Source organism: Chiloscyllium punctatum, chromosome 7, assembly GCF_047496795.1.
Source record: "Chiloscyllium punctatum isolate Juve2018m chromosome 7, sChiPun1.3, whole genome shotgun sequence".
NCBI classification, from domain to species: Eukaryota; Metazoa; Chordata; class Chondrichthyes; order Orectolobiformes; family Hemiscylliidae; genus Chiloscyllium; species Chiloscyllium punctatum.
The window spans coordinates 66322061-66337392 of record NC_092745.1 but is presented as its reverse complement, the minus strand read 5'-3'; the positions used below and the strand labels follow the sequence as shown (position 1 = coordinate 66337392).

At 41.0% G+C, this 15332-nt stretch overlaps 1 protein-coding gene across 4 annotated transcripts in view; it reads left to right on the top strand.

Moving 5' to 3' along the window:
- The first annotated feature begins 316 nt into the window (after nucleotides 1–316).
- The window catches only part of crb1 (crumbs cell polarity complex component 1), a 124684-nt gene continuing 109668 nt past the window's right edge, over nucleotides 317–15332 (top strand). For 2 of the 4 annotated variants that reach the window (XM_072573889.1, XM_072573892.1), the window contains exon 1: nucleotides 318–546. In XM_072573889.1, coding sequence (XP_072429990.1) covers nucleotides 465–546 — 82 coding nt within the window. In that variant the 5' untranslated portion in view covers nucleotides 318–464. Of the gene's footprint in view, nucleotides 547–15332 lie in introns of all 4 variants that reach the window. The other 2 variants (XM_072573893.1, XM_072573891.1) reach the window with 2 other exon arrangements.

Sequence of the window (15332 nt, the reverse complement as noted above, 5' to 3'; positions counted from 1 at the left end):
CCACCACAGGGAAGAGACTTTGTCTACTTATCCTAACCGTGCCCCTTGTGGTTTTCTAAACCTCTGTAAGGTCACCTTTAGCCTCTGACGCCTCAGGGAAAACAGCCCCAGCCTATTCAACCTCTCCCTATAGCTGGTCATAATGTTCGGGCAGCGCACAGAGAAACAAGGGGATCCTTTGTTTTGCCGGGATTAAGACTGCGGACGGAAAGGGCAAACTCGAATGAACTCCGGTCCGCTGAACATTGAGATCTGTAGCGGGTTTGGAAAATCGCCTGGGTCCTTCCAATGAACTGGGAGAAGGTAGTGAGTGCCGCCTGTGGACTGACACTTCCACAGCAGCAGCAGCAACATCCCTCAAAGAGCTCAGTGCGGATGTCGGGAGAACACTGGGCTCTGGGAGAACACCAGGATCGGGTAAATCTCGCACTGCTCCCACAGCTACAGGATGGTTTCCTTTCAAAATGATGGCTTTCTGTAACACATCAAGAGGGAATAAAAAGCCCGCCAGGCCCCTGTGTTTGTTACTCTTCATCGCTGCCCAGTGTAAGTACAATATTATTTCTGATATTTAGCACGAACGTCATGTGTGGCTATCTCAACCTTCAAATAGTTAATTCCGCTTTCAGATATACCTGACCATTAAACACTAGAACACCAAAACAATTTAACTTTAAAAGGAAACACCTTAACTTCTGATCGACCGTAAGAGCGATGCTCTGGAGATGTCTTTTGGCGTGCGGTTCAGATTTGAGTTGAAACCTCAGCCAGGGTAAGATTGGGGATCTGTCTGAATGACATGGGAGGAGGCAACAAATGCGACTTTCAATTTGTGGGGAATGGTTTTGAGGGTGAACTCTGCCCATCCCGGCCAGGAGAGGGGTCTGTTTACATCAAAACTCGTCTGACTGAATACGGTATCATTTGGAGCCAGTTCACGAAAGAGCCAGGGGGAGGTTTGGAGTAGTTTGTCCCGCCCGTGTTTGTGTAATCTGGGTCACCTTCTGCCGCGCAGATCAAAGAAGGTGGGTTGGAACAAGAAGTCCAGGTTTGGCTGTTCTGCCGCCCCAATTTCTGTTTGAATCGTTCAAAGGCAAAAGAGCAGGTCTGCAGGATGGGCAGATGATGGAAAGAGAATAAATTGGAGCGCGATTTAGATGATAACGTGACCTGGTTGCCTGAGCCCACTGTTTCCCAGCCTCTGGGAGCTGGAGAAGTCAGCCAGTGCTTTAGTGCCGGAGATTTTGTTATCACAGGACGGGAAGGAGTTTGCGATTCATTTCACAAAAGTTTTGAGATATTAACGGAGACCTTTTTTTTTCCTGACACGCATCCTGCACTATAAAGATGTTCACTTCAAGTCGAATCGAATTCGACTACTTAGAATAAATTCACCCGTCTATCAATTTCCAATAATGACAGAGACCTAATTTGAGCTAATTTCTGAACATTTGGGAAGTTAGTATCTTATGAATTACTTGACTATTTCTTGAATCCTTCTTCTTGAGTCCGGTGTATTACTTGCCCTAATAGTCGAACAGACGTGGGGAATTACTTTGTTAAAGACATGGTGCTTTAATGGACCCTGTCTCTAAAGTGGACATCAGTGCGTATTCCCAAACTATCTCGTTTAGTTACCAAAGTGCTTGCATTCCAAACAACAGTTCCAGTTTCTTTAATCAGAATTGGAAGATTTTTTTTCCCTGAATTTAAGAAGATTAGATTCCCTACACTGTGGAAACAGGCCCTTCAGCCCAAGAAGTCTTCACTGACCCTCCGAAGAGTAACCCATCCAGACCCATTTCCCTCTGACTAATGCACCTAACACTATGGCCAATTCACCTAACCTGCATATCTTTGGGCTGTGGGAGGAAACCGGAGCAAACCCACGCAGACACGGGGGAGAACGTGCAAACTCCACACAGACAGTTGCCTGAGGCTGGAATCGAACCTGGGACCCTGGCGCTGTGAGGCAGCAGTGCTAACCACTGTGCCAATAGAAGAAACTAAAAATACTCCTCGTAGGGAGTAAGCAAACTATAGTGAGACCACATCAAGAGTATCTTGTGAATTTTGGTCACTTTACCGAAGGAGGAACATACTTGCATTGGAAACAGTTCAGGAAAGGTTTACTGAGCAGATTCCTGGAATGAAGAAGGGTTGAGCACATTGTGACTAGAGTCATTGAAGTTTACAAGGATGAGAGGTGATCCTATTGAAACATACAAAATCCTAGGGGCTTCACAGCATAGATGCTAAAAGGAATTTGTCAAATCTGGAAAAATGTGGATCTAAGCTTCAAAATAAATGATTTCCTACTTAAAATGGAGGTGGTAATGCTTTTCTTTTCTTAGAAGGTGATTAAAGCCTGGAATTGCCATCCCCAGCAAACAGTGGATACTAAGTATATTCAAGATTTGGAGATGCTGGTGTTGGACTGGGGTGAACAAAGTTAAAAATCACACAACACCAGGTTATAGTCCAACAGGTTTAATCGGAAGCATACTAGCTTTCGGAGTGACGCTCCTTCAATCACCTGATGAAGGAGCGTCGCTCCGAAAGCTAGTATGCTTCCGATTAAACCTGTTGGACTATAACCTGGTGTTGTGTGATTTTTAATTAAGTATATTCAAGACAGAGTTATATGGATTTTTGATAGACAATTGAAACAAGGATTAAGGTGAACAGGCAGGAAAGTGGATACAAGATGACAACCAAACTAGCCATCATTTTAGGAACAAATTACTGCAGATGCTAGAATCTGAACTGAAAACAAAAAGTGCTGGAAATCACAATGGGTCAGGCAGAATCTGGAGGAGAGCAAGCTAATGTTTCGAGTCTAGATGAATCTCCAACAAAGCCATCATCTTATGGCGTGACACGGCAGGTTCAGGGGGTGAATGGTATACTCGTCATTCTATGTCTTACATTCTTATGTTATCTTCTGCTTTGCTTTTAGGCAGTGCACCCTTTATCACAATAACTCACCCATACATACATTTCATCATGTTACTGCAGGTTCTTTTGCTAATTTCTTTAAATCTGTGTCCCATGGTTACTGACCCATCTACAACTGGAAACTAATTCTCCTTCGTTATTGAATCAAGTTGGTTTATTTTGTCGGAGCTACTCCCACACTGACCCTGTAACTTTGGCAGATGTTAGGGTGAAACCAAACCAAAGACTTGTGTTTCTATAATGCTGTTCACAATGTCAGGAACACTTGATACTTTATTGGTAAAAAAACTATCTTCTAAAGAACAATTTCTGATGTAATGTAGGGAATGGGACAGCCAATTTTGTGAACAGCATGTACTTAAATAATCTTTTTAAGTTATGTTGTCTGAGGAACAAATATAAGCCAGGACACCTGAGAGGTTTTCTTAGCTCTCCTGTGAGTCCATGGGATCATTTATGTGTAGGCTTCAGGTTTAACATTTCATCTAAAGGAAGAGCTTTATACATTACAGCATTGCACAGAAGTGCTGGACTAGATTGCATGTTCAAGTCTTTGGAACTGGGTTCTATTGTGAAACCAATACCTTTTTTTAAAGTAGTCAAAATTATAGATCTAGGTACCTACCAAGAGCATAAAGCCACAGGATTCCACAGTTTTGAACAAATAATGTTAAATTTATCATATAAAGTTAGAACCATACTGTAAGCTACATTACATGCACCATTTATGTTTTAAAATTCAAAATTACCCTGAGATAAATATGGTTAGCAGGAAAACTGTTAACAGGAAGACAGGAAAAGTGTGTTTAATAAGAAATACCCACCGAGCACAGATCTAATTTTGGAACTCCTCCAAAACCCACCTTGTCATGACTGTCACAATGGCTGCTTGTGCTTTGGTAGTTCACTCTCCCATTTGGATCTGCACTTCTGGATTCTGAAAATTGCACTCCAGTACCTACTAACAGGTACAATTTCAGCCTTTCTCTAGCAACTAGCTTCACCAAGCTGGCACTACTCCAAATTTCTCCAAATACTAACATTGTTTAGCTGCACATAGAAAATATAGGCTTCTTTCACCCTTGCTGTCAGTTGCACTGAGCTGTGAATGGCATATGTCTTCGCCTGAGCTGCCACAGCTTCTGGGTTTTTTTCCTGAGCCCTAGCCCCAATGTATAGCTGTACCTCCTGACTTCCTGGACTTCTTCTGAGCCCTAATGCATTGTGTCCATTTGGGGATCATCTCCTTCTGCTCCTACATACCTGGATGAATAGCAGGAAAAGGTATTCTAATTTCATCCAACTGATATCAGGGTTCCTTGCTCCTGGTATGGCCACACATTTTGCCATTATTAGAGGAGGTTCCAGACAAGGTGAAGTCTGAACCGTCACCATTCAGCTGCTATTCCATCTCCCTAACCAAATAGCAGACTCAACCCTTTCATACCAGACACCTGAGCCTATCACCCATACATTTGCCATCTTACTTCCGCAAACAGGTAGCTGCCATTTGGCGTTCACACCCACCCATCATACCCACTTACCAATCATGCACTTTCAGCACCTACCTGCCATGCTACCCTACAACCAACTGGCACCATACCTATTTATACATCTGTCATCCCAAACCCTGAACCACCAAACTGCCAATATAGCCTCTTCGCCCACCGATTTGCCACTCTACACCCCCATCCACTTACCTCCAATTATTTCTTTGCCCATCAAAACAAATCTTTATCATATAAAACTGTTCAATATTAAATTACCAATTGATAAAATGTTCATGACAATAACAACAATGATATTTCTCCCTCATATAGTGGCTACTGAACTTGTGTAGCATAAACCTAGAGATTCTACATGCACTTAAAAGTAATTCCTCAATGACTTAAAATGTTCTGGTTTCCCAGTTAGCTAAGTATTCCAATATCAAAAGATTGCAAACCATTCTCTCCCCTTTGCAATTGCTCTCTCTCCCCTTCACTCCCCGGTGGCTCAGTGGTTAGCACTGCTGCCTCACAGTGCCAGGTACCTGGCTTCGATGCCAGTCTTGGGCAACAGTCTGTGTGGAGTTTGCACATTCTCCCCGTGTCTGTGTGGGTTTCCTCCGGGTGCTCTAGTTTCCTCCCACAATCCGAAGATGTGCAGGTTAGGTGAACTGGCCATGCTAAAATTGTCCATAATGTTCAGGAATGTGCAGGTTTGGTGCATTAATTAAGCGTAAATGTAGAAAAGTAGGGTAAGGGAATGTGTTTGGGTGGCATACTCTTCAGAAGGTCGGTGTGGACTTGTTGGGCCGAAGGGCATGTTTCCACACTGTAGGGATTCTATGATTTACAACTCCTCTCACTCCTCTTTGTAGCTTCTCTTACCTGGCCCTTGGTAGAATCTCACTTCCCTCTTTTCCAGCCAACTCCACCCCACCCCACCCCAATGCAGCCACTCTCCCCACTTTTGAGCTCCTCTCTTGCATTCTTCCTGTTTTCATCACACTCCACCAACTCCCAGGGAAGCACTGGCCATTATCTGGCACCTTTTCCAGATAGCTCAGTTGAAATCATCAACTCAACAAACACGAGAGTACTTCATAGGTGTGGTCTTGCTGCTCACAACATCCTCATTTGTGCTGTGTAGGGAAGACAACTCTTGCTGGGCATATTACTGGTGGTATCATCGCATGTCTTCCAACTTTGGCCAGTCTTCCTTCCCACCTCTAATACTCATACAAATTATAGACCATTGGTATTTAATGAAAAGAAATGTTTCCGAGTTCCATGGTTCCATGGCAATTGCACAACTATTTGGAGTCTACTTGCCAACCAGTTAGCATCTCTTCTCGTGAAGTATAAAAAGGTTGTTTTCCCTTTAGATTGTTATTATGATTTATCCTGATGAGTGCAGGTTGAAAATCTTCAACAGAGCATGTATTCATTGAAAATTTCTTGGTGACTATAGCTGTTTATTTAGAAGATGGGTTCCATCCTGTTCGGACTGGGAAAATGAATCCAGCAGATTGTCTTTGATTACTTGTCCAAAAGCTTTCATATCCTCCCTTGAATTACTCATTTTAATATTTATTTCTAACGGTTCTTTGAGTGGGTGTGCCTTTCATAGTCATCAATGTTGAATACTCTGCATTTGTTGATGTCTCCCTGAAACTGCGATTGTTTTTGATGGGTGTCTAGACTGTGGAAGTTTCTCTTTACACACCCTGACACTCCTCGCTTATTCCCTTTATTTTCTCACCTCCATTTTGGAAGGTGATCTAGCATTGTGAAGCAGTCAATTTGCAACAGTTAAAAGGAACCATTACAAGTTTATAGAACTGTATCTTCAAAAAATAAAGAGTATATTAAATACATTATATGTGTGTGATTGTTAGAGTTCAGAAGCAGCATAATGTATGTAGCTATTGATTTTTAAAAAGCTTTGAAAATTTGTCAATGTTTTAATTCAGGACTTTCACCAATAGAGCCCAACTGAAGATGATGAGAGTTTTACACTTGTTTAATATATTTACCACTTGAAGAACTTAATGACTTTTAAAATAAGCATTTTTATTGCGCAGAAAGTTTGAAAAATCATTTTACCAAGTTGAATTAATGAAAGGCAATACAGAACATTATCATATACTTATAAGCAGCTCTATACAGAAATAAAATGGAACAAGTTTTTTGTCCTGCAATTTGTTCTGCATTGAACTGACAGTTCTGTTCTAATAATTGCAGCACTTGGTTGTCACGCTAATGCTTCTAATGGATCAGTTTAGCACCACACCAAAACCTACAGCAACCAACCTACCTTATGCTGCTAAGAAGACTGAAATAATTCTGTAGATCTTACGTTTTTTTTCAAAAAAATTGGCTTTTAAATTTCAGGGAGTTTCATGGAGCACTTCTCTTTGTGAGCTCTAGCAAGTTATCTCACTTAATTCTCCACTGCTCACCTGATTTAAGTATGCATCAGGACTCTATGGCACCATTTTCACCCTACATGCTCTAAGTTGGTGGCAAAATCCTTGAAATGCTGCCAACCTGGTCTGAATTAGCCATCTGGGTTAGTGTGATGTTGAGGAACAGACAGCAATGCCACAAGAAGGTCAATAAATGTCTGTGCAATGAAGGTTAAGTGCCCCCATTCTCTCTGCACCACCATAGACTCACTCTGATTCTGCTCTTATATCCATGTCTCACCAAGGCTCATGCTCTACCATTCTCAATATTGCACACAGCATCTTCCCTTTCACCAACATCATACCCCCAGACAATTATCCCTTCTTGCACTCTGCTTGACTGAAGAATGACCCCAACCCTTGGGTGTTCATTGTCCCTCTTGAACAATCAACAATCAACAGTCAGGAGTGTTCCTTCCCAGTCGGAAAACACTTCAGCAGTCCAGGACATTTGACCTCAGACCTTTGGGTGACCATCCTCCAAGGTGGACTTCAGGACAGGCAACAACGCAAAGTGGCTGAGCAATGGCTGATAGCCAAGTTTGGTACCCATGGGGATGGTCTCAACTGGGATCCTGGGATTCATGTCATCCTACAGGTGACCCCACTACCCTATGCAAACACACACACACACATACACACACACACACAACTCTCTCCCTCTCTCTCTCTCACACAGACACTCATAATCCCCCCCCACACACGCACACACACACATATAAGTTTGCGGGGTGAATTTGTACTTGCAGAATTACATTTTATTTTGCTCAAAAACTGCATAAATCCATGTAAGATTCTGTAAATCCCTGTTTTAGATTAGAATCAGTCTGAAAATTGGAGCACAGACATCTTCACACAGGGCACCTCACACTTTCAATGCATTATCCGGGCCAACATGGCACCTATTAAAGTTCGCTTGAGAATGTAACTTTAAGAAAGTTATGGAATTTATGTATGAAAGAACTGAAACCACCATGCCCATTCTCAAAGCTGAGAGACTTAACAAACAATCCAGGTCTTTTTCAATATATAATTTCAGTTACATCATACAGTAAACTTTTGTTATAAATTCTGTGTCCTACGATTTTATACTCCACAATCACCTGATGAAGGAGCAGTGCTCTGAAAGCTAGTGCTTCCACATAATCCTGTTGGACTATAACCTGGTGTTATGTGATTCTTAACTTTGTCCACCTCAGTCCAACACCGGTACCTCCAAATCTTGAATGTTCATGGCTGTCAAACATGACAAGGTGCCTAGCTTTCTGTACCAAAAGGCAAGGCAAGACAAAACAGATCCTGTGAGCTTTCAAGTTGTCACAAACCAAGTCAGGGCTAAGAAAGCAAGCTAAGACCCTTGAGATGTACCGTGTTCTGATGCATAAGTTGGATGCCTGCTACTGTGTGCAAAGTGGTCTTGTCAGAGTATTGAAGTGCTAATGCATGCAAATAGGACTCATGGTGCTCAGTAGTGAGATTCTCACCTCACTGGTAAAATCATGGATGGGAAATTGGGCTTTTTTTTCTTACCAATTGACACACCATTGCCCACTTCATTTAGGGGCTGGGAATATTTCCAGCCATGGTGTTTTTTCACAGCATTAGTTGAAAGAACAAAATAGTTACGTAACATTGACTGTGGTTATCAATTGCATATTGGGAATTACCATAAAAGATGTTTGGAATCAGTGTGTAAATGATGACTCAAGTCAGCTATGTCTGTGAAGTCGCATATATGAACTGCTTGTAGTGTGACAATACAAAATTTTTGAACATTCAAAATTGCACATGGACCATATGACAATAAATGAGATGGAGCAGGATAATGATAATTTTATTCTTTAAATTTTATCAATCTGAATGGGAGGAAAGTGAAACTCGACTTATTGTAGACAAGATCAATGACAAGTTTTAAAATCCTGGTTGCATCATTCACTGAGAAATACGAACCTTAAGATTACATTTCTGCTGCCCTTACAATTACAAAAGATGATAGAAATTTAGCAAATTCTACATTTCTGTATGGGGAGGTGGGGGGGTGGTGGTGCAGGATATCATCACACAATGCACCTTTGCTGATGACTGAAGTTGTCAGTCCTTGAGAGATCAATTCTGCCACATGTTCTACCTACAAAGGTACTAAGTGACATTGTGGATTGTCATTAGCAGTGTTGGTATCTATTACCAAGACACTATACCCATTGGCCATTGTGATGATGCACAGCAGCTCATAGGAGATGTTGATATTGTCCTCCGTCATCAGCTAGCAATTCCTGAATACAATAATCATTCTTTAGGACCTCCGTGTCATGCTTGTAAATATCCTTGACTGAGTACTTTGGGTGTCCTATTGGTCATTTGGGTCCCAATACCTCACCCAGTAGAAAATTCCTGGGTGTTGCGACTGTCTTCCATTCTGTGAACATGACTAAGTCAATGTTACCACCTCTGACGACAGCCCACAAATGTTGAAAGTTGTGCCTTTGTGAGGACTGCCACATTCATGATTGTGTCCTGTAATTATTCAGGCAGCCCCTGGCTTGTGGAAGGGTTGTGTTCTGGAGCATACTTATAAGTTGATTTGTTCGCCAGTCAGAGGACAATGCAGAACAATAGAAAGCAGCTGTTTATAAATGCAGGAAATGATCATATGTCAGGTCATTAAAATTAAAACCACTTATGGGAACATATTCTTAATAATAAGTTTTCATAAGTTGAAATTTTGTAAATTGCCCCCCCCCCCCCCCCCCGGATATCCATAGTAAACTACAGACAATTGGAAATTGTTGAACTGGTTTTCATGAAAGCTGAAAGTCATCCATCTTTCACAACAATCCAGCAAGGTGTGGAGGGCACAGCTCTTATAAACAGTGGGTTTGATCATAAGGGTCAGCTTAATGTTATTCCATACATACTTTGTGAGTTGGCCATTGGTGGTTACTGCCTCTCCTACACATTTATCAAGTTCTTCTTCAAGGCACAGATTGTCTGTCAACTTTGACCTGAGCCAAGAAAATTCGCTAACAATTTACATCAGGGTGTAATTTCATGTGTTTGCAGAGGACGTGCAATATCTGTCCCATCACCATGATTTTTTGACACTTATGGTCAGGGAGAACAAATCACAGTCTGGTGCAGAACCACAGTTCATAGCTTTGAAGACAAGGTGATTAGTGATACTGCCAAATGCTGGCACTTTACACTGTTGTTTGAACAGTTGCTACAGATTCAAGGTTTATCAGCAGTTTTGTTATCGATGAAGCTTGAAAGCCACGAAGTTCAACACCTGTGAAGCAGCAGAAGCATTATTTGCTAAAGGTAAACCTGCAACAAAAATTATTTGAGACCTATTGCAACTAAGATGACATTTGGAGTACTGCATGCAGTTCTGATTGCCCAATACAAACAAATGAAGTAGAAAGAGTACAGAAAAGATTTACTAAGATGCTACCTGGACTGGAAAGTTTGAGTTATAAGGAGAAGTTGGATCGGCTGGGAGTTTTTTTCCCTGGAGCATAGGAGAAGGATGACCTATTAGAGGTCCATAAAATCATGACAGGCATAGCTAAGATATACAGCCAACAGCTTTTTTCCCATGGTAAAGGAGTCTAAAACTGGAGTGTGTATGTTTGAGGGAAAGGTGCAAAAGGGTCCCAAAGGTGCAATGTTTTTACAGAGGGAGGTGAGTGTCTGGAATGGGCTGCCAGAATTGTTGCAGAAGTGAGTTTAATTTTGTCATTTTGTCAGCTATATGGATGGGATAGGTATAGAGGGATATGGACGCAAGCAAATGGGACTAGTTTAATTATGAAAACTGGATGGCATGGACAATTTAGGCCTTGGGGCCTGTTTCCATGCTGTAAACCTCTTTTTGACTCTATCTGCTGTTGATTCAATAGCTTAAATCCAACATCTAAAACACTGGTCAACCTGAAACTAGCCAAGATAGGATGATAGTACACAAATAAATCTGGATCAACTTATGCTCAGAAATCAATCTGCCAGTGACAATACAAGTCTGCAAATGATGTATGAAGGGATCAACAGGCTGTGGTTGCTCCTTTTGTCACCAAAATTACCACCTGAGAACCACAGATGATGAAGTACTCATCTCACAGAAGTAAACAGATGCCTCTCTGGGCTGAATACGGAGAGATGGACATCTGTCAATCTATGTTTGATGCTCTTCCATAGCTTGTGCAGGGGAAAGGTCACAGACTGCTGAGCCAACAGAACACCCAGCAAGGGTGGAATCCCAGCTAAACTATTCAGACACAGCATATAACAACACTTGCCACAATCCTTATAACTTCTTTCTCTGCTCCACTCCAAAGAAGATGCTTGATGCAAAACTTATACCATACAAAACGAAGGTGATAAAGGAGATTATGACCACATTAAGATTATAAATCAAAATATATTAACTCTACAGTTAAAAATTCTCAGTTGAATATCATGTGATACAAGTCTCCCACAAAAGCAATTTCTGTTTTTTTTTAATGAACTGGTTTCCATGTGCCTGCTATAAAATCTAATTCTAAAAAATTAACTTGTTGGCTGTCAGCGCACTTATGCTCCGGAAATTATGATTTCCAAAGTACCCTGGTGAACAGAACACTAAAATGAGGAGTAAATCTGAGAATCCATTGTGAGTATCAATATCAGTTCAAGTTAGCATGAAGTAGCTTTTTATGTAAAAGGGCAATACAACTGCAGATTGTAAAAGTGAGAGTTTTTAAACTCCCCTGATGCCAAGTCAAAAGTAAATGAGCTATTGCAAATTGTTAAATTCTTCTACTTCTGTACTTGGGAACTTGATATTTAAATGTTATGGTCGCACATGGGGCAGCCTATAAATGTAATCAATGTCTTTTCCATTTTCTTCACTATAAAATTCACATTATATTTATAACTTTCCTAAAATAATAGTTTACCCATGAATTTAAAAGCGTTTATGAATAAGGCAATAATTTCAACTAGTCACATTTTAATGCTGTTACTTATGCCTACATGCATTTAATATCATGTATGAATCATGGTTTTTGTATAATTATTATTTATAACATGATTAAAATTGTCAAAACTTCTTCATTTCATTTCTGTTGCTTTTAAAACATATGAATTAAACATGGATTTTACAATTGCTAGTGTGTTTAAATATATGATATATAATCCACTGAGGAGGAATTCTCCTCAAATGTTCATTAAATAAATCATTCTTTCTGATACAGAATTGTGTCAGCACTCTGGCAATACACAGGGAGAAGGAAAGCCTGACAAAGTGACAGGGGAAGGTGTTTGCTGTGGGTGGTCAATGTTTTCCTGCTGTAAGGTTGGCAGATGTGTCACTCTCGCAAAGGCCAATTCAGTCACTTAGCAAGTGAATTGGGGGATACTTTCCACATCCTCAGACATTGTACCTTTGCCCACGATGAGACTGTTGTGTGAAACCACCCAGTGGATTCTGTGCTACCCTCTCTTATGGATACTGTATGGCTCATGGAAGGGCCCCCAGACAGGAATAGCAGCTTCATGGCATTGATGCTGAGGTGCCTCAACATCCTTCCATCATCCCTTCCACAAAGCTCTGGAGCCTCCCTGCCCACAATCCAGCTTGTCCATCTTCAAGAGCTCCTAATCATTGAGGTGGAGTGGGGGGAAGGGTGTGATCACAGTTAACTTATAAAGGCTATTTGTATCAATTGTTCGATAGTTTATTAATTATGTTAAGAAGCAACAGTTTCAATATGATACATTAGTTAATCAGATAAAGAAGGCATACAAGCTTGAGAGTTGGGGGTGGTCTGCTGAGACCAAAGCACTAACAGGTTGTTAATGTGGAATTTGTAATCTTTTTAAAGCTGTGAAGGCAGAAACCTGCTCTCTATCCAAAATGTGAGGGAACTCTTCTCTGGATGTTCCTACTCATTTTCTAGTCCATTTTCATCTGGAGAAGACGGTAGCCTATCGAGAACTGCTGCCTTTAAGAACTGCTTGATGAGGACTGCCCTCTGCTTTTCAAACTTGGGTTGCGTATGAATTGTATGAGCCTATCTTTCAGCTCAGTAACGACTAAGAAATTAGACATTGCTTCCCAAAGGGAAAGCACAACACACGTGATGCAAAAGCCAAGAATATTGAAGACGAGCTGACTTAAATGCAATATTTGGATTTCAGGTTTTTTTTGTGGCACTGGAATACCTTCTAAGCTGGTCCTAATTGAGCATAAAGGTCTTCACAATTAGTCCATTACTGTTGACAGATGCTTGAATTCGGTTCCTTCTTTGAGAAACAATGAACAGGGCAAAATCAGCAAAATGTGGAATTTGACATTTTGAAACTGTCCCCATCCTTTTTTTGGGGGGGGCAGTGGAAGGTGTTTCTTGGGACAGTAAAAGGATTTTTAAGCCAGCATAAGAATTCAGCACCAGAATGTACAATGGATGCACGTATGGAGAGAGTAACTGAGCCAATTATTAGGGTGATACAGGTTACTGTAGCTTTGTGTCTGTGAAGTATGTGTGTGATCAAGTTAATATTAAGGTTGTTTCCAATCAAATCAGTATTTCTTTTGTTTATTTGCTCTCCTGTTGCCTTGCAGTTTGTCATGCAGAAGCACCCATAAATCCATAGTTTAACTTGAATCATGTGACACCGCATTATGAGTTCAGCATTAGAACATATGATGCATGGTACAATTTAAAATTCTATAAGGTAAACAGATGGTGCAGCAGAATTATCTTCCTCAGGATAATAAATTTGTTTTCTGATAATTCTTTTGTGTGGATTAACCCAATGTGAGTTACCCCAAGAAAAGTCAGTGATTAAGAATGGCCATTCATGTGATCAATGATGTTTCTTTAATCGTGGGTTAAATGAGATCTATTAGTGTCCAGTTGTAGTTAGTGACAGTCACTTTAATCCACTCAGTGTGCATAAGCTTATAAAAAAATGTGCTAAAGCATTGTTGTGGTGTCTGTACAAAATTTACTTCAATATGCTGATTGATTCAATCTGACTTTCAAATAAAAAGATATGGAAAAGTACTAAAATAAAAAAAATGAAAGGAAAATGGGAAATAAAAATAAGAGTGCTCTGAATACTCAGCAGATACAGCAGCATCTGTGGAGAGAGGAACAAAGTTAACAAGCGGATTTTCACTCCTGAGGCAGATAGCAGAGGTTGGGAAGTTTCCCAGCTTCCACATCTACCTCAGGAGAATGAGCCCTAATAATCATGGTTTCCACTCTGGTGAGTGGGCACAGGGATGGGATGGAGTTGGACCTGTTGCCTCTGGATGTAGATTGAACACAGTTGCCAGGCCTGTGAGTGCCAGAGAGTATGCATGAGAAGGCCCACTTTAGTTCTCAAAGATGCCAAGGGATTGAATTCAAGAGTCGTGAGGTGATGTTGCAGCTGTACAGGACTTTGGTTAGGCCACATTTGGAGTACTGTGTGCAGTTCTGGTCGCCTCACTTTAGGAAAGATGTGGAAGCTTTGGAGAGGGTGCAGAGAAGATTTACCAGGATGTTGCCTGGAATGGAGAGTAGGTCATACGAGGATAGGTTGAGAGTTCTCGGCCTTTTCTCGTTGGAACGGCGAAGGATGAGGGGTGACTTGATAGAGGTTTATAAGATGATCAGAGGAATAGATAGAGTAGACAGTCAGAAACTTTTTCCCCGGGTACAACAGAGTGTTACAAGGGGACATAAATTTAAGGTGAAGGGTGGAAGGTATAGGGGAGATGTCAGGGGTGGGTTCTTCACCCAGAGAGTGGTGGGGGCATGGAATGCGCTGCCCGTGGGAGTGGTAGAGTCAGATTCATTGGCGACCTTTAAGCGGCATTTGGATAGGTACATGGATGGGTGCTTAATCTAGGATAGAAGTTCGGCACAACATCGTGGGCCGAAGGGCCTGTTCTGTGCTGTATTGTTCTATGTTCTATGTTCTATGCCCTTGACAGCCTATCATCCCCATCCTTGCCCTCTCTATACCAACTTAATGCCAACTCATACCAATTCACCCATCCTTTGTCCTAACACCCTCCATGCCAACTCCTCCAGTATCCACCATGACCAAACCTCAGAAGCCTTGGGAGGATGAAATATAATAGAGGGTTAAATATCTATTCTAACTGTGCTGACATTAAAGGAAAACTCCCATTCATGAAAGTCCACTCAAAACATTAAAAGACCAGATACTTAATACCTTAAGGAAACAAACAGATGTGAATTCATAAATTAAAATCAAATGCAGCTAATTCTTTAGAAACATTATTGAACTGTGAATCTAACAGTCAATTTAGGAAATCCACTGGAATAATCCCAGATTGTGGAAATCAGCCAAAGTTTAATAATGATATAATGATAGTCCTCGTCAATAAACAGATCTTAAAAATGCTAGATCAGATTTTTTTTCAACA